The sequence below is a fragment of the Bombus huntii genome, chromosome 9, assembly GCF_024542735.1.
Source record: "Bombus huntii isolate Logan2020A chromosome 9, iyBomHunt1.1, whole genome shotgun sequence".
NCBI lineage: Eukaryota > Metazoa > Arthropoda > Insecta > Hymenoptera > Apidae > Bombus > Bombus huntii.
This window is the reverse complement of record NC_066246.1, coordinates 8,391,974-8,415,016: the sequence shown is the minus strand read 5'-3', so window position 1 is coordinate 8,415,016 and position 23,043 is coordinate 8,391,974. Positions and strand designations below refer to the sequence as shown.

The 23,043-nt window shown below is 32.1% G+C and overlaps 1 protein-coding gene and 1 long non-coding RNA gene across 2 annotated transcripts in view; both read left to right on the top strand.

Annotated features, from left to right (window-relative positions):
- Positions 1-2,103, top strand: part of LOC126869248 (uncharacterized) — an 87,693-nt gene extending 85,590 nt beyond the window's left edge. The window contains exons 2-3 of the long non-coding RNA XR_007690862.1: positions 229-528; positions 1,957-2,103. This is a non-coding gene — a long non-coding RNA (uncharacterized LOC126869248). The remainder of the gene's footprint in view (positions 1-228; positions 529-1,956) is intronic.
- Positions 1-23,043, top strand: part of LOC126869238 (Kv channel-interacting protein 1) — a 178,251-nt gene that overhangs the window by 136,373 nt on the left and 18,835 nt on the right. Inside the window, exons 4-5 of the mRNA XM_050625506.1 lie at positions 11,953-12,141; positions 20,639-20,712. Of these exons, the coding sequence (XP_050481463.1) occupies positions 11,953-12,141; positions 20,639-20,712 (263 nt within the window). The remainder of the gene's footprint in view (positions 1-11,952; positions 12,142-20,638; positions 20,713-23,043) is intronic.

The window sequence follows — 23,043 nt, the reverse complement described above, 5'->3', positions numbered from 1 at the left end:
TTACACGATACTTTTGATATTTTGTATAATTTTGCGTGTTGTATGCATTCTGTCTATTTTTTTTTGTATTTAATTATTAAATAAATGTGTAAACACGTTCATATCCCGATCATAACAATCCCTTATTTTACTTACTTCGTTATTAACGCTACTCTTATTAACACCATGTTAACAATAGTTACGTTTTCATGCAAAAATAACAGACATGCTTCTCTTTATTGATTTCAGGTTCTAACAAGGCAAAATCAACGCAAAGCCAAACTAATTACCCATAACTAACCAGTGTACCCATTATGACAACTCTGAGGATTCCTCCGCATCGTCTTAAATCGTAAAAGGATCGGGAAAATAGCGTTCTCCGTGAAAAGGGAAACATCGTGAACTATCATCGAAATTAACGCATGTGTACCTAATCCATTAACACATCGTGGGTTCCGGATACCTGATCGACAAAACTAATATCCGAGGGGTTAATTTAAACACTCCATCTCTGAAGAGAGGGAACAACGTGGTTGTACGCGAGAAAGGGTGAGCACGTAACTATGTCGAAAAATTCCATTTTCTCCGTGTCCCAATTTCTCAGGGAGTGATTCTGTTCATAATGAAAATTAAAAGTGGACCGGTTTACCTTTTACCGAGACAGTTACATACGAGCCAGCTGAAATCTCGTACCTATTTCTAAATCAATTTATCCTCTTTTCATTTACGATTAAAGTGTATTTGCTTAACGTACATCGGGCTCTGAAATTTTATTAATTAATACTTGACGAACCACTGCTCGAATCGAAATGATAATTAAAATTTAAAGGACTTAAACAAAACTGTACAGAGCTTATGGTAGAAAATATATGAGTTTATTAACTTCATCGAATGCGAACTCGAATGGATCTTTTCGATTTTACTATATTAATTACATGTTCGAACAATGAAATATACAGATATTAAGCTTGATTTCGATTATTCAAGTAATTTCTGACCAAGTGTGCATTCACAGAAATCAAGTTATTCGATTTAAATTCGAATGGGCAAAGATTCGATTTATGTGAAATAATAAATTCACGCAGACAAAGTATCTCCAAGTTGTTTGACTCCGAGTAACTTGATTAATTCGTTCGTTGTCTAGGATATTCAGACGATGACTGTTCGAGTACGGAACGCTTCACTGTATTCAATTAATTATACAAATATGAGAAATAATCTTGTACAATAAAGATTCATAACACAGAACAGTTGTAATTACTATCGTAAGCTAAGTGCATTCACATTAAATTACAATAGCTTGTCGTTGAAAGAAGAGAAGTGCAGCGTTAACGGAGATGCACGTAGGTTATTAGAATCCGATGAAAACAAAAATTGAATAGGAAGAGCTTGTTTTGAAGCAAGCTGATGGAAACTCGATTTGCCCAGCGAACTCGACGGCTGTAGAAAAGATATGCGTAGAAAGAGCCGTTTTAAATCGCAATCCTCGTAAATTCTCTACTATTCCTCACGAATTCCGAGATCGCGAATGTATCCGGCTGGAAAATGCGTTACTGCCAGCTGTAAAGTATGCTGGGAAAGTAAGAAAAATCGCTGACATCGATCGATTTCAAATGCATAGCAGTAGCTAATACCGACATGCCATAGGGAAAGATCAGCTGCAAAGTTCTATTCATACAACATTAAAGTACGATCTAGCAATGGAAGACATGTCACGATATAGAATGAGACGATTCGCGGTAATCTTTGCATTCGTTAGAAATATGTATGCGTAATGCAGCGATTTCTTTAAATCGAATAACTCATTTTTCGTATGAGAGACCGTTTATAATATTTTTAAGTGTTATCGATGTTCTGATAATCGAGATTCCGCTTTACTTTCATTTCCAAGTAGCAAAGTTTCATGTAAATTGGAGAATACTCAAAGATAATCGAAGATGGAGAAACAAAGAAAGAACGAGAACAAATTTATTACAGGATTCGAAGAAGCCTGCGAGTACGGCGTCAGGAGATCGCGGGGCCCTCCTCTGAAAAAAGGGGCTCCGCACGAGAAGGGGCACGTAAGCGTACCCCTGGACCCGTCGTGGTGTTGTCCGCCGGGGGTGGCGGTGGTGGTGGGGGCGGAGGTGGGTGCAGACGCCGTGACTTGGAACGACGCGGAGGTGGCGGTCGGGGAGCTCCCTGTCTTGCCACCATCAGCTCCTCTGTCGCGGGGAGTGCGGGGGGTTGTGGCTCTGTGGTGGGGCTCCCCTCCTATAAAAAGCGTCAAGGTATCTTCTTCAACCCGAAAAAGATAAATGTTATCTTCACGAATTTTTATTCGAGCAATTATCTACAGTGTGATATTTTCTATATTTTTCTGATTCTTCCAATGAAACGTGAGAATTAATACCGTAATCCGTTTATAACTTGCATAGCTTCAAGTCAGATTTTATTATTTTTTTGAAAATAATTAGTTATCTTTTATTATTTTGTATGTTTAGCATATTGTACCGAAGTATAAGCAAGTTCTTATAATTAAATTCAATTTGCTTATTTGTAAATATAAATATTATTAATTGATATACAAGTATTAGTGATTATATTTGTAGCAACATTACAAAATAAGTTAAATCGAAATACTAATTATTATATTAAAATTTCATATGATATGTTGAATGTAATTTCGTAAAATAATTGAAACTTTTAATTGTCAGTTGTACTTGAACTAGAAATAAGGGGAAACGATAGAAAATTTCACGTAAGTAATGAAACTTTTTCTGCAGCAATTAATTAAAAAGATGTTCTAATAGAATCGGGGAAATTACGAAATATTAAAAAAGAATATAATAGAGGATATATAATTATAGAATAATTGAGGAATTTCCTAGGATAGTGTAGATCGGCAAAGTATTTACTATAAAAGATACAACAAATATATTATTGAAAGGAATAAAAATGTTTTATAGCACTATTGCATCTATTTGATAGATTTAGATACATGTTATTAATATAGGCATTTAAATGACTAGTAGATTATTGTTCTAATAAAAATATCACGATTTGCTTCGAAACATAAAATTTCATTCTCATTTGAAAATTCATCAAAATTCATTTTCAATATTATTCGATAATCAAAAATATCATTTCTCATGATAAAAAGGATAATCGCAAATGCTTTGTCAACTTTGAAAATAATTGAATGCAATGTTATGTAAGAATATACCTTTTACGTATTTTAATACAAATATTTGAGGCCATTATTTAACGGATGTACTTAGACAGACGCAATATTAAATCTTTGGAATATAATTCCTATCGTTTTAATCAAAAACGAGAACATTGGATTTATATGCTTATCGAAATACACAAGAGGTGGCTACAAATAACGTTTTATATTTTACTTTATGATCTGTATATTTTATATGCTTTATACATTGATGTTTACGTGCATTACGTGAAATAGCTCTTTTAATAGTTTTGTATTGAATAAATTTGATAGAAAGTCAAAAAACTGTTTCAGAAAATTACATAAACCCATATAATTGTTATGTTTCATATTTTTATTGATACTGTAAATAAAAATTGTCGGTTAAAAAATTGAAGATAGTTATTATAACGTTATCGTATTGATCAGACCATATACATAGTGAATAAGGAAAGACACCTAGTTGACTGTTCTCAATCTTATCTAGCGTGCCAGGTTAAATGTGTTAGACTTGCCTTCGCTTGTAAAGGCTTAGTGCTTTATTCAACCTTTCAGTAAATTTCACCCGTTAGGATCAAACTTTACACAGAAAATTTGCCTTGCATAAAAGCTTCTAGAATACAATATTACTTCCTACACTCATTCGACATAATATTCCAAATTATTATTTTAATAAATATTGATAAAACTAGCAGATTAATTCTATGCTCAGTTACATCTTATATTCAATATAACCAGTATTACGGAGTATACAAAGCTATTTGAAAGGTATATATACTTAACCTACAGTAAAATTAATAATACAGTAATAATATTATTTTCAAAATATCGATATAAATGTCAGTCTTTGCTTTTATAACGAATATCCACGATCTACTAAGTGAAATACAAAATTATAGGTTTGCATATTGCAGTTTGTTCATATCAAATTATAATTACGCAATGATTGTTGTGTTTTTCAATAAAATTATCGAAGTATTTATTCTAATAAATTATAAATCATTAATATAATAGCTTATATCAGGTAGTAAATGTAATATCCATCGTATGCAGTGATGTACGTCATTCTCAGATACAGCCTAAACATCTTATTCCACGTCACAGAGTATCTAGGCCATCATGGTCATTCTCTTTGTCCATATTCGACTTATGGCAAACATACCTGATCGTGATTAGTGCATTTACTTGATCAAATTATAGGTAATATTCAGTACCTAAATTAGTGGTAAATTATCACAAACTCTCTTTACTTATTTACTTTACTTACTTATTATATAAATTGATTCTTTTTTTATTTTATTTATTTTAACAGATTTCGAACTAAATAGTTAAGTTATAAATCCATGCAAATTGAGACAATAACATCTCGTATCTCTATCTTTAAGAAAATAAATAGTTCATTTGCATAAATATAGAAATCACTGTATTTCAATCTGAAACTAATAGCTGATAGTTAGTGATTAATTTAATATCTTGTTTTCAGTGATGGACAATTGATTTCGTTAATTAGTTTAAACACAGTTACGTGGAATAATTGCCTTTCAATTAAGCAATTTAACTAATTAAAGAACTAATTACCATTGCCCTGTACTATTCTAGTAATACCTCGTTTCAAAGTCAGTTAACATTATTACTACTGTGGCACCACCGCTTAATTCCGGAACACAATTACAGCTTATTTAATGTATGAATGTGTTCCATCTACTGTTATCATTCAAGCACATAATTTGTTTCCATAGCTACCGTTTCTAATTATTTAAAGTTTATTACAAATCGGTCGCTTACACAAGTAGGCACGCTTATTATGTTTATTACACGTCACTCTGAGTTATGCAGACAGATGCACACTGGTATGAACATTATGGTCAATTTATGCCAATTTTGGAATTCATTATTTGATAGAAATCTCTCAATGAATCTTCTCAAAGGAATAATGAAATTAGAACGTTAATCGTTGTTCAAGGTAGTTTATCGTCGGATATTATGCATTCAACATAATTAATACAACTTCATTTGAATACGTATTGTTAACAATAATTCGTAATTAAGGAATATGAAATATGTAATTCTCAATTACTAGTAATAATTCATTTACAAACATCCAAAATCTTCATCAAACTTTAGATACAATAGCATTACATTTAACGCCATTTTTATGCAAATTGTAATCAATTTTTTTAAAGAATTCTCTTTTGTATTCTATATAACATATTTTGTTTTTATATTTTATAATTAATTGGCAAGCATCCAAGATGTTCAGCGTGACTTTAATTACAAACAGCACTTCCATATTTTGATAGAAATTGTAATTCATAAATTCAACTTTACGAAATCCACCTTTGTGAATTTCGATCAAGAACGATGCTAAAAGAAGCTAAGCAGAAAATATTTTATCAAACTAAATAAAACCATTACGGCCAGTGGAAACATTTTATATATATATATATATTAACCGCACTTGAAGCCGTAAACAGGAATAGAAAAACGTCCACAGGGCACGAGGCAGATCGATAACTCTCGGATTCGCGTTAATTGAACTTTTTCATTCTCATGAATGTTTTAACGCCTGTTTCATGAAATTCTTCAACTGAAGCTGAATCTAATATTTTTAATGCCGTTCCCATGTTCTCGTTAAAAATTCAGCAAGTTTCATGCGACGCGGACGTGACTTTCGCCTGTGATTTACCCAAAACGTATATATCTTGTCAAGAATGTTGTCGTTTCAATGCGTCTCGCTCTAATCTCTATGTTGCTTTATGTCTAGAGATCTAGAGAGTAGCAGCGTGTTTCTGTACAGAGGTTTTGATAGAAGTTACGTCAGTGTCTCGAAACTACATGATCTCTGGCTTCCTTCCTTGAAACTACCCTTATCCGACTGTTGTTGCGTGTAAGGTAGCAAACAGAAATGTGCTTCGAGTTCAGGCTAAGCGTGATAAATGGAGGGAAATAAGCTAAACAGCCAGGATCAAGAAAACTACCAACCAGAATAATAGCAGGGTACGTTGACTACGCGCAGCAAAAGTACGAACCACACCTTTTTGCCGAACAATGCTTCTAAATACGTGGAAGCTCGAGAAATGTCATTTCTTGTTCTGTCTTGTTACAGTTTGCGAAATATATACAGGTATAACAAGAAAGTTTATTATAACGCTACGAATATAAAGTACAGTACCTTCTTACTATCATTTTATACTAATATTTATATTCGTATCTAATTTAAGCTTTTAAGTATTGGTAACACTGATGAAATTTAGGAAAATGTAACATAGTATTCAATTTTTCGTGTTTACTAATCACATACGAAAAGGAATTCTTCGAAGTATTCTTATCTTCGAGCAAAATACTATGTTACGAAATTATCGATCAAACAATTTCCTGTAAAAGTACGCATTTGTATAAACATCCACAACCTAATTCCGAGATACTTTATCTACGAAAATCACCCTTTCGCGAATGTAAATAGAAATGTAGAACAGATCATGTACGTATCGAGCGCTGAAACACACTCTGTACATTTTCACAAAAGTTCCACAAAACATACTACCTGCGCAACGTACTACTTTAGGCTATGAAATAACGAAGTCAAACGAACTTAAATTAATCTTTCGCTGTAAACATGGTCTCTTTGCTTTTGGGTAAATCGTGAGTTTAGTATTATATTGCACATCATTGCGCGTCGTTGCGCATCAAGCCCATGCAAAATATCGGTATTCTTCGAAATCTCGTCACGTTTAAACGTAACTAGCTGTATAATCTCGAAGGTACCGGTACCACCTGGGGTCGAGGTAGCCGGGGCCGTGGCAGAGGTCGCGGGGGCGGCGCGAGCCTTCTTGGTTCAGGCGTCGCCCCCGCGAATTACTCTCCAGGACTGCAGGGCGTAGCGCCTGAGCTACGGGAAGTAGTAAATATTCTTGGCGAGAGGAACCAGGTTGGCACACTCACAGGCGTGGGACCACCTCCGGGAACCTTGGACAACGATGGCCAAGGCGACGAAGAGGAAGGTGCTCCAACGAAAAGACCACCAAGACCTCTCTACAGGAGGTTGATCAATTACGTTCGACAGGCGTGGACCGGCGTGAAATTCGCTTTAGGTATTTGGCTAGCTTATTGTTGAAAGTATTCTTATGTAATGTATCTTTGCATGATAAAAATTCTATAGAAGTATTCGTTTATGTATATGTGTATATATACAGTGTGTCCGGTTTATCTAGAATCATTTAAATGTCTCGAAAAACATGAATGACAAAAAAAGAAATGATGATAAAAATGAAGAAAAAATGTTTCAGATAAAAATTGCGTGACGTAGAGGGAGGCACACTATACTCTTGCGTCTTTGATCTTGCGGTGACTTTGAAACCTTCTGCGAGAATGATATTATAATTTTTAAGCCAACACCTCTATTTTTTATTACGTATCCTTCGAGCTGATATTCAGACGTTTTCAAAACGCTACATACTTGTGACATAGGTAAACCTTCAAAATTTGTCAGAGCAATACAAAATAATACCTAGAAGTGCTGATTGGAATGGACTAACTGTTTTTGAAACGTTAGGAAACTGCAACCTTGTCTTCCGACAATGCCATACCAGTAACAGCATGATGAAAAATATTCCTGCGGTGTACATCGGATAACGCTAATGCTGACAACGCATCGAATTCTAAAATTCATATCTTGGTAGCGGATGGTGCAAAAGATATGAGTTTGTAATGTTCTGTATAGTAAAAAATGGAGGTATCCGTGTACAAATTTTAATATTTTCTTCATGTGAGGTTTTAATGTGATCAATCACTCTCTAAAATATTTGTATTGTGTTATTCACGTTTTCCCAAATATTTATAAATTATATATTTAATATATAATAAACCGGACACCCTGTGTACGAATATTGTAGTTGAAATTATACTAGTTTGCAGAGCACTTTATAGCATATTTTTGAATTACAATAGAATTTTTTTCAGCACATGTTCCTTTCTAAAATATAGTTTAAAGTTATAGAAGATAAAATTGTGTAGTGTAGAATACATGAGTATAGAATGTGTATTATATAGAACACTAAAAATGAGACAGTAAAATCCCAGTAGCGTTCACTTCAACGACATATCATTTTCTCTTATACGTGTTGCTGTTAACTATATTTTACTGAAATAAATAATTATTATTAAATTAAAATTGCAAATAACGAGCACCAATGACTGAAATAATCAATGTATGCTTTAAAGGTAAATTAAATTTCTTTTTTTGTTCCGTTAAAATCCATTCTAAATTTTTTGACTCACATCGAATTTATTTCATGCTTTTAAAGTTTATACTTTTGAACTTTTAGGAAAGTTCCATACAAGTAGTATTGTTTAAAACTTTTGACATAGCTTGCGGTATGTCTATTTAGAAAAGATTGCCGACATTTTGACAGGATTATAGCTAGTCTCCATCAAAAATTCAGCAACGCAGAGAGGCGGGTTTTCCGATTGTCATGTATTCAAATTGAATGTTCCACCATCATGAATCGTGGACTATCAACTAGGGTTGAACAGGAAGTGAGAAATATATTTTAACCCGTTATGTTGGGAACATAATTCCAATTGAAACTGTTCTTTATTTCGATTCTTTAAACAATATTGACTATTCATTTCGAAATTAATTAATGTCTCTTTCTTATTACGAAGCGATATTAAAATTTAGAAATCGACGAAAATGTACTTATCAGATCATTCTTCTACGATCTTATTACAATGTATTCAAAAACTTTTCATACAATAAACATCCAAATACTTTCGTGAGTCTTTGTGCGTTCAAAACTACACCGATATTTGGAGATTGAGCAAGTTACGTATTAGAATACAAATATGTTTTACAAAGTTCGTAGCAATTTATCGCGTGCATCATCGTACTCTAGAATCGTATCCCACGAAGTGGTTAGAACACATTTTCCTGAAACGTGTGAGTCTCCCGAGCTTCTGTTGCGAGGGGCCTTCAACTTGCTTACGTGCTTTACCCAGCCATCTATGTTGCATGATATTCCTATATGCTTCTTCCTCTGTATGTGCACGTACGCCTTTGTTTCACGTGTTTCAAGGGTTATTGTGTTCGACTTACCTCCAATCGACCTTCTTCTTCCGATGCCTCGTTGAGTGACTATCATCGCTTTACGGTTTTTTCTCGTTTGGCCGTATCGTGCTTAACTGAGGCTCGTGAAAAATTTAGATCGCTACTTAGAGAGTTTTCGAAACGTTCCTAAAACGATATTACAATTTATCCCAGTTTAATTGAAAACTCCTAACTGAGAGCATTTATTTATACAATAGGGAGAACAATATACAGTGGCAAAAGAAAGTATGGCCACACCATTGCATGCAATATAGCATTTATATAATTAATTAAGTCCAAGTATATTAAACTTCGTGTCATGTATTTTTATATGATTACAAAGTTTGATACTATGATATTTCATACCAAAATGAAATGCATAGAATGTAATAAAAGGACACTTCACCGGAGAAGAAAGGTGTGTGCGAGTACTTTTTCTAACCGCTGTATATGTATAGTATTATCTTGTAAATTTTATAATTTCGAAGCTTCGGAAATTATACTATGGAGGCATAAAAGATAACTTACTTAATAAGAAAAATTTAACACGTTCACTCCCAACCAGTCTTAGTTCTTTCCTGATAGAAAATCATCAGAAAGTATAAATGACAAACAAAAAGGAGGAACATCTATCTCTTCCAGAAAGTGAGATATTACTCAATAACAATCAACTAATGTATCGATTTGACAATTTCTTTTTCATATTGAATACGTATAGAAATTGATTGTATTTGAAGGAAGCAACGTTTCGACGCAAATTATAATCGTTCAACAGCAGTGTCTAAAAAAAGTAGGTTGATACTTCCTATCGATGGAACAACTTCCAATAAATTTCTTTACTGTTACTCGCACAAGCCACCGCCTTTCGTTCGCATGAAAGGTAAATGAATTCTGGAAAGCATTTTCCGGGCTGCAATTCAACGCCTCGTTTAATCGGAACGAATAAAAGCATACGTCGGTGTGCATCGAAACAAGCTGACAATAGGTTGCTCGTTGCACGCCACTCGCGGAAAATTCATTTAAATGTGCAAGAGGTACTGTTAGTCATGACTGGTGAATCGTCTACGCGCATCGATCGTACGTGCCTCGAATCCTTCTTCTTTTTTTTTTTTTTTTTTTTTTTTTTGCGACCGTAAAGAAACACAGACGTGCGAATATTAATTGTCCGACGTTTTATATCGTTCAGCTAAAGTGTTACTGTTAGAGTTGGAAAGAAAGAATTTCAAACCATCCGTCGTTCTGTTCAAAACGACAAATTACGTGTAAATACGGAATATTCTACTGTGCCGCTTGAAATACTTCAAATTTTTAGTAGACGCAATAGCTGACAAAGGTATTTGAACATCTTTTACATATTATTTCGATAAAATTTTCAACAAAATCTTATTACGAGATCTGTTTAGAAATTTTTGATTTATATCATTATTAGGAAACTAATTCGTCTTATAATATTTTATGATATATCGTACAGTAATAGAAATAGCATACTTTACATATGTGTACTGTACTAATTATAACCACGTTTCCTAATTTAACCATGTTTCAAATTTGATAGTTTGAATGTTGCAGTATTAATGTTGTGTAACTATATACGTATAATATCAAATACGATTATTTAATGTCATTTCTAAAATCATAAAATATTGCCCTTACATTGTTTATTATTTGTCAAAGATGAGTGATGTGAAAATTTCTTTTAGTTCCTCTTTTGTGGAATGTTTCGTGCTTTGTTTTGAAAAATAATGCGAATAAATATTGGAAACACGATATATTGTTTAATTTGACGATCTGTAGAAATCTAAAGAGCATTTTTCTTTCATTATACTGGCAAAATTGTACGATAAAATTTAATTGTATTATTATTAAATTAATAATCGTGCAATTAAATTTGTATGCCCAACAAATTGATTGTAGTCAATGAATTTTATGAACATTTATAACTATTTATTAAATACCGTACAAGCGTAATGGTTCTATTGAATATTTGTTATTTCCGAATTCTACGAAGCGTAGAAAAAAATTCACTTGAACAAGATCAATAAATTTTATACTTTAATACAAAAGCAGAATAGCACAGAATTGATTTATTATTTGGTATTCTCTTCTTTATCCCAAAGGTTACACAACAAACAATTTACAAGTAACTCGAACCACATGAATTGCACGATACTGTCTATAGAAAAATCGTTCGTCTTAATGAATGTACTATGTACTCTTTTTCACCATATACACATGATCAAGAAGAGGTATATATTGCATTTGCATACAAATAATGTGCGAAACGTGTATGATAATTAACATTATTCGTATGAATTTTCAATATTAACTAAATATGTTATGTAGTAAATAGCTATGATAAAGCCAGAATTAAGTAAAAAAAGTAAAGTATTTTCATTCAGGACTTCGTTCATGGAGTACACGTGTACTCACAATACCCGAAGACAACTAAATTAAACTTTACTTTCTTTTACTTTCTAAACTATACTTTTCTCAATCTTGAAACTTTCATACACAATATTTTCGCTTGCTATTTGAAATACCGAAGACATTTCAAGTGGACAAAATTAATGGAACACCCTACATACGTATTTTTGCAATTTAAAGTTACTATCACGGTACTCCGGAAAGTAAATTGCAAAGGGCAAATGTACTTGGCAAGTTTTTCCATAATTAACAGAAACCTTTGATTTCGATTTTACAGACTCGGAGTACGAAGAAGAACAGACCCCGAGATATAGACCCGACTCGTTGGCGAGTCTTTGTCGAGCTACGAGATTCACCGAGGCAGAGCTGAAGAGAATATATCGTGGCTTCAAGGCAGAATGTCCCACGGGAGTCGTCAGAGAGGAAACTTTCAAGTGCATCTACTCACAGTTCTTTCCGCAAGGAGGTGGGTGCATTATGGCATAATATACGAAAGATTTTACCATCGTTTTAATTAATGACGGATACGTGCCGGAAACTTAGCGGAAAATGAACACAGCATTTTAATTCGTTCAGCTAGGGATGCACAAACTAACTTTCTCCAACTCGACTCTATCCAATTTTTGTGATTTCTAGATAAAGCGTATGACGTAGTACTATCAATAGCATGGAGAAATAAATAAAGAAAATTATATTTTATACGTATATAAAATGTTAAAAAGTAACATGTAATTGTATAACAATACATAGTTACATCACCATGTTGCGAACTATTCTTTTACGGGATTAGATAATTTGTAATTTTGAATATTTAACCCTAGTACGTCCTTTGAGTCATTTTTTAATCAATCGTGTACATGAGCACATTTCTTTTTGAATTGAAGCGAAAAGTGGTAAAATCTAGTTATAAATAAGAGAGAAGTCATTGGAAATTCTATACTTATTTATTCGATAAACGATAAATAAAAACTGGTGTAGCATTAAAAAGTATGTTGATGTGAAATTCGAATATAAGGACCAGACGAATACTATTCCATTCTGTTTATTCGAAGTGTGTATTCACATTTAAATTCCCTCTGCTTCGCAGTAACGCGGAGCTTCGACGAAAACCATAAACAATAGGCTAGCTATATGCGTGTAGATACTGGGTAAAGAAAAACACAATGGGAGAGAAAGCACAATCGAATAGAGCAAATAGACCCACGATACTTCGTTGAATGCAGATATAGTTACCATGGTAACAAACTCTCGTATCAAAATCGTCCTACGTTTCAGCGTTTCTCTTTATCCGTAAAAACGATATCGATATTCGTCAGTGAATGGCTTTCTATCGATTTCAAATATTTTTGTGCTATCCGAGGCTTCTGTGTAACTTGCGAAAAGCTTGCTTTAAATTCCCCTAACGACAAAGACCCCTATTCTACTTTACTTAGAATTTATGGCGTATTCAATCAATCGAAGGGCTCAGAAGAAAAGTAGTATAAGCAATAAAATTTTTAATTCAACGATATTTACATATAAGTTACTATATTACATTTCCCACATTTATATTATAATTTTGTATTGTACATTTGTTTCAGAGAATAGAACTGCCAAACGAATTTCATTGTTCAATTGTTTTCATATATAACATATCGCTTTCTTGCTTATAACTATCGATTTGCTACCATGTATGTAATATGCGGTATGTATTTCAGAGTGAACGTTGCGTTAGTATATTCAGAAAGCTGTCCTAAAAATGTCACTGCAGTTTTTGATTGACGGATCAATTATCTTCGCTTTAATTAACACGTGTCGACCACTGTAAAAAAGGAATAACTAATCTACACTTCAGTTATTATTTGCTTTATTATACTTCATAGTACGATATTTACAATAATGATATCGATAAATTAAGAAGATAATAGAACCTTTTAAACCGTGTTGTAGAAAAAAAATGACTGCACCGCAAAATTGGCGCAAAAAATTGTTCATGACAAAAATAGTTTGTGGAAAATCCTTCAATTCTCCTATATAAAAAATATGTATGCGTAGAGCAATATAGTACCGGTGGAAGTTAAATTATAGTACGAAATTGTTCGTAGTCGACGTTCTAATATTCAAAGTCTTTAATCTGCAACGAAAAGAGTAAATTTATTGTTAAACGCGATTTTGGGAAAGCATTAGAAGTTTTATTGGTTTGACTAAGGTAAAAACCTAAGATTTTTGGTCAACGATTCTTTTAAACGTGTATATCGGATTTTGAGCTCAATCTTGATGGCATTATCGATTAAAGCATTTATGTTGGCAACGAGCACACATGGCTGAAGTGTCGTACTACTTTGTACGCAACTGTAAGTACACAAGACGACCTTCGATCCCCTGATAGTGACAATTTCTCTTCACGAACAATTTTATGGCTGAGTGCTGCATGTCGTATCGATACCGTCATTTGTTTGTCGTTCGATACAAGAGGAAGAACGATCGAGAATTTACGGAGGGCAAACCTCAAAATCTGAGAAAAAATGTTCCGACAAGCGTACAAATTCCAACCGTTTATTCTTCGTCGACGAAAACCAACAATATGCAATGATTTATGTAGCCTTAAAACTCTAACTCTATTTATGGAAAAACTTTGGTCAAAACGTTAAAGCAAAAACTTTTTTTAATTAAAAATTTAAGAGGCACATATTTAGCTACAGTGTATTTATAAGCTTTTATATAAAGCAATGTAGATAATTTTAAGAAAGAAGAATTACAATTTTTGTCATATAATATAATAGAAGAAATATTTGTTTCTATAAGAAAAATTAAGGAACAGGAATTTATTTATACTTAAATCATACAAATATTTCAGTAGTGAAATTTTAAATAATCAGATTCTATTAAGTTATATTTCTGCTTCGTGAATAATAGTAAATAAATGTGAAATCCACATAGTTTTTCGTAAATCTCGATAGTAATTACCGAGAGAATAAATTCGACTGTTCCATACGCGGTTGTTTTGCATAATAGTTGCGTGTATAACAGCTGTAGTATCTCACGTGTTACAATTTCACCTGCAACATTTACTACAATTTATAGGTGTAGGGTATTAGTTTCATTTACATTCGCGATAGTAGCGTCAAAGAAAGATCATCAAACTGATTGCCATAAAATTATTGTTATCTGGAAAAATTTATTACAAACGCTAAATAGAGTTTATTATTATTAGCTTCCTGTCTTACAAATGTAATTAACTTTCGTTACAAGTAGCAACTTTATTGTAATAATAATATTTCATTACCATTATATATAATCATGATTATTAATTATAATATTCATTAGTAAAAATATAAAAAAGATACAACAAAATTATTTTTACCCTTAATTGAGAGAGAGAGAAAGAGTAGCTTTTAAGCATTCATTAAATAAGAAACGTCTATTTGTTTAAACAACCAAATTATTATTGTTAATAGAGCAAGTTATAATTTTAATGTACTTTTTGTTCTAAGAGTTACAATAAGAGCGGCACTGGTCCATACTATCAAATACGACAAATAGAATTCAATTGACTACCTAAAACTTTTGGATGTAAGCTATATCCGATGGCAACATGGTTCCGACATTTCGTCGATCCTACTGATACCAGCCAGACTTGATACCAGATGTTCAGTTTCACGATCGACTAAATTATAACTCAGCGACGCGACGACTCGATCAATTACTTCTAATTCTGTGACTACTGTAAATCCATTTTCAAATCCTTCTTTACAACACGTAGTATGTTCATGAGTCTCTTATTGTGTCTTTTCGATCTATGTCAAGAAATCCAGACAATTCCATCGTTAATCGAACTTGCGTGAATAAAAGTAAACCTATACGTAAAGATTCTCGCCTGTAACTCTCTGTGAGATCAGTTGGTTCTCTGAAAAATACTCTTTTTTCTTTGTTTGTCATTTTTCGAAAACTAAGTGTCTGATTTGGAGCAGCCCTGATGAGATAACCTTCCTGAAGTAAAACGGTTGATTAAACCAGGAATTTGTGGAGCAGAAATATTTTGTCAAAAACCTCGGAGAGCTTATTATATTTTCTTTTCTCTCTTTTCATTTTTTCATGTTGTATTAGGAAGCTTGTGCTACCCAATCGGCGCTGACCCGAGTACAGCGTCGCAAAGCACAGTGAATTTTATGACTGTTAATCTGGGTTTCGCACCATTGTATTCGCCTGTGTTCCTCTGCGTTCCACGTATAATATATGTGATATGATGCGCTATTTTATGTACATATTATATAAAATATTGTACGCTACATCATATGAGAACACCGACTTCGTTATCACAGCCAAATACAGAACTGAGCGATTAGATATATTCTTGTTTCTCATGCTGAAATTTCAATTAAAGGTTTCCATGGTAGCACATTTTTTTGTAGATTCTCAACATTTTCATAAATACACATTGCCGAAATCGAAATTCCAAAATTTCAGTGCTATAAAAAATACGTGTTTTGCGTAGGAATTTAAGAGCAATATACTTAATTAGGTCACTCTCGTATATTTCTGTTTCGTTTCCAATAAAACAACCGAACATTTTCAAAAAATAATTTGATTAGTTATTAATATTTGCTTGACAGAAACAGTTATAATATTACGAAAATAATACATGGCTATATATCGAATTCTTTTCAATAACAATCAATTTTTCGTGATAAAATACAATACAAAAATATATAGTTGTAAATGCTAGCGGAGGTACAAGGGTCAAAAGGATCAGCCGCGAGCGTCTATCCCTGCTTCTTATCAAAGAGATACATGTTTGTACTTATCTAAAAGCCCTCAAGCGTTTCGAGAAGGTAAACGAAACTCTCATGTATGTTCGTGCAATGAAATGAGATTTATACCTTTGGATCTGTCGGAGGGAATGTTCAATGACAAAAGGACGTCCTAAGGTTTGGATCGATAGTCGAAAGTCAAAGAGGTGAATTACGACAACACGATACCACCCATTTTACTGAATAGTGAATTTTCGCTATAAGGTTGCTTACAGCAACTATTGTCTAACTTTGGAAAATTGTATATGTCTGATATAGTATAATGTACAATATCTAAATAGATCACATCTAATATCAATATATAAAAATACAATATTTCACGTCAAATATAGATTTGAAATTTTATTCGTGTAGAATTTGAAATCAATTAGATATATTGACATAATAAATATAGTGAAGTATCTTTATAATCTTTGCGAAAAATATTCGTTTCGTTAAAAGCTTGGAGCATTGTGATTTGTATAAGAAAGTATTCTCGTTTCAAAATGATCATCTAAATGTTGAAAAGCTAATAATACACAACACACGTTTTGAATTATAATTTATATACAAAATTAAATGTTTTAAAGTCACGTTATTCAGTAAAATCTGATCTTTCCAGCGCAATTAAAATACTTTAACTTTTCAACAGTATAAGAATAATTAAAAATCGTTGGCACGGTAATGTTATAAATTGGAAAATGTGAAAATATGATGAACCTTATTGTTAATGGAAGAGAAATACGATTTTTCGAAGCATATAAAAAATACATAATATATTACAATTGCTCTTAGAAAATGAAAAATTAATAATATAAATATGTTTTAAATAGAAATATATTGTATAAACTTAGGTGTATTCTTAAGAAAGGTATACAATATAAAATAATAAAGTACCCTCTAAAAACGTGCAGTTTCTCGATTTGGAGCTTGTGATATGTAAAATTAGTATAGGTATACGTGCTATAAACCGTTGTTTAGAAAGTAAAGTCGAAATTGACTCGTTGTTCAATTTAGAAGATAGTAAAAGTCTATTTTCATCATAAAATAGAATCCTTGTGCGGCGAACAAATTTAACTTATAATATGGTTCCCAAATTCTTCCATAGTAAACAGGAAACTCGTATAAAGTTGTAAGAAAGAATATCAGACGAAATGCAAGTGGGGAAAGTTATTGTTAGTATTCAATAGATATCCATTTCCGTTCTTTAAAAGAATATAACTTCCCAAATCCCTGAAAAATGTAAGTTTGATCTGCAAACTTTTACTCTCCTAAAAAACTATTCATTGCTTTGACAATATCATTCTTCTTTTACTATTCTTAATACTTTTCTCTCATATCTTCTTATGTCTCTCTTTTACCATTATTTATGTAGCAAAAGTATACTCTTATAAAATATTCATATTACACAGCGCAACTAATCTTTAATAAAGAAAATTATTTAAAAATTGATGGGATTCAGTTTATAATGAGCTCATCAGTTAGCCTAATTAATTCTAATTAATTTTTATAAACTTCATAGATTAGATGAAAAATCAAATGTGTGCAAAATACTTGTGTTTCGAATTTTCAATTCCAAATGGATAATTTTACATTCATTTACTTTTCAATTCCGTATATCGAGTAAAAATTTCGAAAGCAACTAGAATGTAGATTAGAGTTTGCTTTCGAAGATTTGGTCTCTGAGCAGGTCTTTTACCATAAAAATATTACCACTTTACCCCCAAGCGCAAACGTCGCTGCGTCGAATTCCCGTTCCAGTGAAAAATGTCCCAAGAATTTTCACAGTGAACGAAACTTATCTCAACCGTATAAATATTACTCGAGAAATACAAAAGATATCTTAGACTTTTTATGAGAAACTTTTATTGTTCGATAACAATCCTACTATATTTTTACTAATGTATTCGGTTAAATCTATTTTGTTAAACAATCAATGGGATAAAAAAAATTATCAGAATCATTTAGCAACAACAAACGCATAAATTTGATAAGTTTCATAACTTAGAGAAATCTAGTTCAATAACTGTTTCCAATTTAATATCGCATGTTTGTATAGACTTGGTACATACATATATACATTTATACGAGCAATATCGTCACTTTGATGGTTTCAATTCCTGTTATATATAGGAATTGAAACCATCCTATAGACATGTACATACGATTTTAATTGGCTATAAACACGAACAGTCAGAGATAAAAACAGAATAAAAGTAATTATAATATTCTCGAAAACAGAGATCAATACATGTATTTAAAAAAGAGGACAGTTTGTGGAAAATAAGGAAATTTATAAATATTTAGAAAAAATCTATTTATCATAATAAATAGCTTCCAATGCGCAAATACAAAAAAAAGGCGATTTTGTTTTTAATTGCAGTTGTTGTAAATTATTTCGCACGAAATACATTCTATTTATGTGTACATACTTCTTTACTTTGAAATCAACAAATTTGCAAATTCTACTAAATATTATGTTCTTAAAGGACTCAAAGTTTTTATATTTAGCGGAAAGCTTAAAAATGTTGAAATTAGATATTAAATTAATTAGTATTAATCTCTTTATAGTTTGTGATAGGGTGACATTCGGAACACAAAACTAATTTTTGATTTTTGTCTTGCCATCAAGTAATAGCATATCTGTCTTTCTCTAGAAGCCTAATTCGTACAAGCTTGACAACTTTAACGAGTTAATCTGCTTTACGCTGGTGCTCGTGCTAGCACAAGAGTCCCACTGTGATAATTCGCTGGAAGGAGTTGAGTACTAATTTCTAGACGAATCCTTTCAATTGAAGCAGCACCTCCGAGATTTCTGCTTAAGTAAAGACGAGACTGACATTCCTTAACCTTGACACTTCTCTACGAAAAGTCTCCTGTAACGAAAGACATGTAAAATATCGTCGTTCAATTTTTGGAATTATACATTTTATTAAACTGTTATGTAATTCTTTTAATTATTTTTTAAAAATGTAATTAACAAAGTCATACGTAACAAATAACATTTTTTAATGATTTTTCATAATTTTTCCTAATTTGGAGTCGTATTGAATACGTATCTAATTTTCATTCAAGTTTTATCTCATCTTTACATAATTATTTTGGTTATTTTAGCGACTTTGAATGAACATGCTACGAATATACATATAATAAATGTAAATTTACCAACATTCAGTTGTTTCATAAAGTATCAAACTGCTATCCTCGTTTCTTTAAATTCTATACATATATTTCCATTGAAAACTACGAATAATAGATTATTCAAAATATACTTTTCTCAAAGAACATGTATTGTAACTACAAGTTTTCCATAATATCGATTTATTTTGTTTGATAGGATAACGATTTTCTTTCGAAGAGAACGAAAGAAATGTGTTCCTTCTAACAGAAATAAAGTAGCATCTCCGTCAAATAATTTCGAGTATGAACCTCTGCTCTGAATTGAACTTCTGTTGGACAAGTAGAAGTTATTAGCGCACACCGGTAGAGTTTCAATTTACCATGTTAAATTCGACGATCTGGAAAGGTTTCCTTAGAAAGGTCACTGAGTATTTACCATCTGAGAAATTCAAGTGCTTATTAAGGCTGTACTTCTATGTATATTCGGTAGACTCTCAAAATTATTATTGCCAAGGGTTTTCTTTTCGACGAATCTTCTTTAAAGTAAAAATTCGGAGTTAATTTTGGTGACGTCTAAAAAATTAACTAAAAATTGTAAATTATTCGCGTTAGAAATATTAGATTTAAAATACTGTCCGTATCGATGTTTGCTATGCTTGTATATTATGTAGCTTTTCGTTTAGTGATGACATTTTGTGTTAGTGGAAAATGTGTTAAGGAAGACAGTTTTATCTGTCTCTTGTGGCTGTGACCTTTTTTTATGGGTTACCACTTTTATCTCTTCAACGTCATTTCTAATTCTATGAATGTGAAATCTGTTATTCGTAAATTATATTTATATTGCAATTTATATACAAGACGAAGTTATAGAGTCGAGTTGGCACCATTTACCTATATATATTTCCTTTAAAATTATTCAGTCTTTATCTAAAACACTTTCCAACGTATCGTTAATAGCTTCGAAGGCACTTGAAAGGATTAACATAAGCAATAATTTATTTTTCCTGGTGAGGTATAACTATACAGATATTCCACGAACGTGATTAAAATATCTACCTTTATTTACTTTTCCAGCTAATACTAGCCAGTATGCACATTACGTTTTCAACACCTTGGACCAGGATCATAGCGGTATTCTCAGTTTTGAGGTAAGCACGTTCTAGTATGTGTTACATTATTTACTGTTAACTTTATTTACTCGTGCAGTTCTATTATCCAAATTCTAAACCATTAAATTAAATAATATTTACTTAAAAATTCAAATGATTAAAAGTATTAAATTATTTAATCTTAAAATAAAATAAATTAAAACATAAAATTTAAAAAATATGTATTCGGTTAAGGTGCAATACTCCGTGTGCTTTAAAAATGGTTATTGTTAAACAACTTAGAAAAAAAAAACTATGGAAATAAAAAAGAACATAAGAAGCGATAAAACTAAATTTAACGAAGAAACAGGTACGATATTTGTACGCGAAACCTAAAGGAATTTTGTTTCGAGAGTCTTTAAAATCTGTCATAAAAATCTGTTCTAAAAATTCATCGAACATGGAAATAAAAACACTGTAGTACGAAAGCATCGAGATTCATCGTAAACACTGAAAAATTTGCTTTGAAACTGAATTAAAATCCAATCAGCAGCGTCGTTACTCGGAAAGCTGTTGAAAGTATGTGCAAATAAGGATAGGATATTAACGGCGATCGATTTTCAACAAAGCACTCAATTCTACTTCCAAGGGGAAAAAATGAGCCACTTTCAGATCTAATTATTACAAACCGTAGAAAAAAAATTACCAATTCGCAACGTTAACTACATTTAAAACCAGAATTACACTGACAGAAAGTCTCATTATCTACGAGATATCGCATAAACGGAATTGCCCATTATGAACTTTCGATACTCTCAAATGATTGTTACGCATATTTGTTGCCAGTATTTAAACTGTTAAATTATCATTAGAAAAAAAACTTGCACTTGAAATATCTTTAAAATGTATTTTATTCAGTAATATAGAATGTACAAATACAAATTAACATTAAAAGACTCAAGTGTTATACGTTGATTTATTGAAGTCAAAGTAAAGGGTGTAGTTTAGTGTGATATCTATATGTACCATGACCGTAGAACACTATAATTTCTCTGACATAGATGTTCTGATAAATAAGAGAGAATCTACAATACGGCTATGTACTTTATGGACATGAATCCTTAAAATTACATGTTTTTTTCAACTAAAGATTTAGTAGATTAATGTTTTATAGCACACGTTCATTGAGAAGTATTTTTAAACACATGTTTCTTGTGTCTCTTCTCTTCTTCTATTTTGTAATAATGTTTGAGAAAAGAATAGAAATCTCTTAAATAATAACTTAACTAATAACGATATAACCTAATATTTACCATTTCAGAAAGAGAATATGTTATAAATTTCGCGTGGAACCTAAAATATTTAAAATATACAGCAACGATTTAAAGCGAAAACGATTAACATGTCAATGTCGAGACAAAAGAATTTCTGCGCGATATTTGCAAATTTGCGCGATTGGCAAAAACGAAATACGATATATAAAGTAATATAATAACGTTTACCGCAATAATGTTAAACGCGTAATAGAATATTTCCAGCGCACACTAACAATACAAAAAAATAATTATAACGATATATTGAAAAGTAGATGTTACTTAACATTATAACGATTAATCGTGAAGTAAAACTACTTGTGTTCCGCTAGCTCCTATAAATTAGAATCCAATGCATCGTTTAAAATCGTTAAGTGTACCCATAATCCTCCTTAGATAAACATATTTTTTCACGCTAGATCGGCAAACTGGGTCGTTTATCTTCAAGCCTGATCTTTTCACCGTTCTACGCTCTTAAAAAGTCTACTTCTATTGCATTATACATTGGTCTGTTAAGTCGAATAGTTGGAACTGTTTTTTGTATATTTGTAAAACTAAAAGCTTCGTGACTGTGATTTCGCATGAATTGTCAATGACCTAGTTTCCATACAACGAATTGACAATGTAGAGTCAGATTAAGCTATTATACTCGCAGAACAAATACCTTAACGAACGAACTAAAAATGAAAGGATTAATATGCAAAATATAGAAATCGATATGATAGCGATAAAGAAAATTCCATTTCCTTTGCTCCGATACAAATTACACATAATAGCGCCATATGACCGATGCTTAAACGTTGTTCATGCATCGCTCGCTGAAGCAAGCATTTCAACGTCCCATATTCATCACGCGAATTATTGTCGCCCTTGTACAATTAGCCATTCGCACCGTTCAATTGGCAAGTGTGCTTCGAACAAATATTCGACGGAGATTAACGATAATTGCCACCAGCAGGATGCCACTAACGAGCACCATAGATCTAACTAAGTTTTCCAATCAATCGATGGTGCAGTCCAATTAATCGATGATTCGCGGTTAATTTGCCGACGGTGCAGCCGTTCCTCCTCTTCTGTT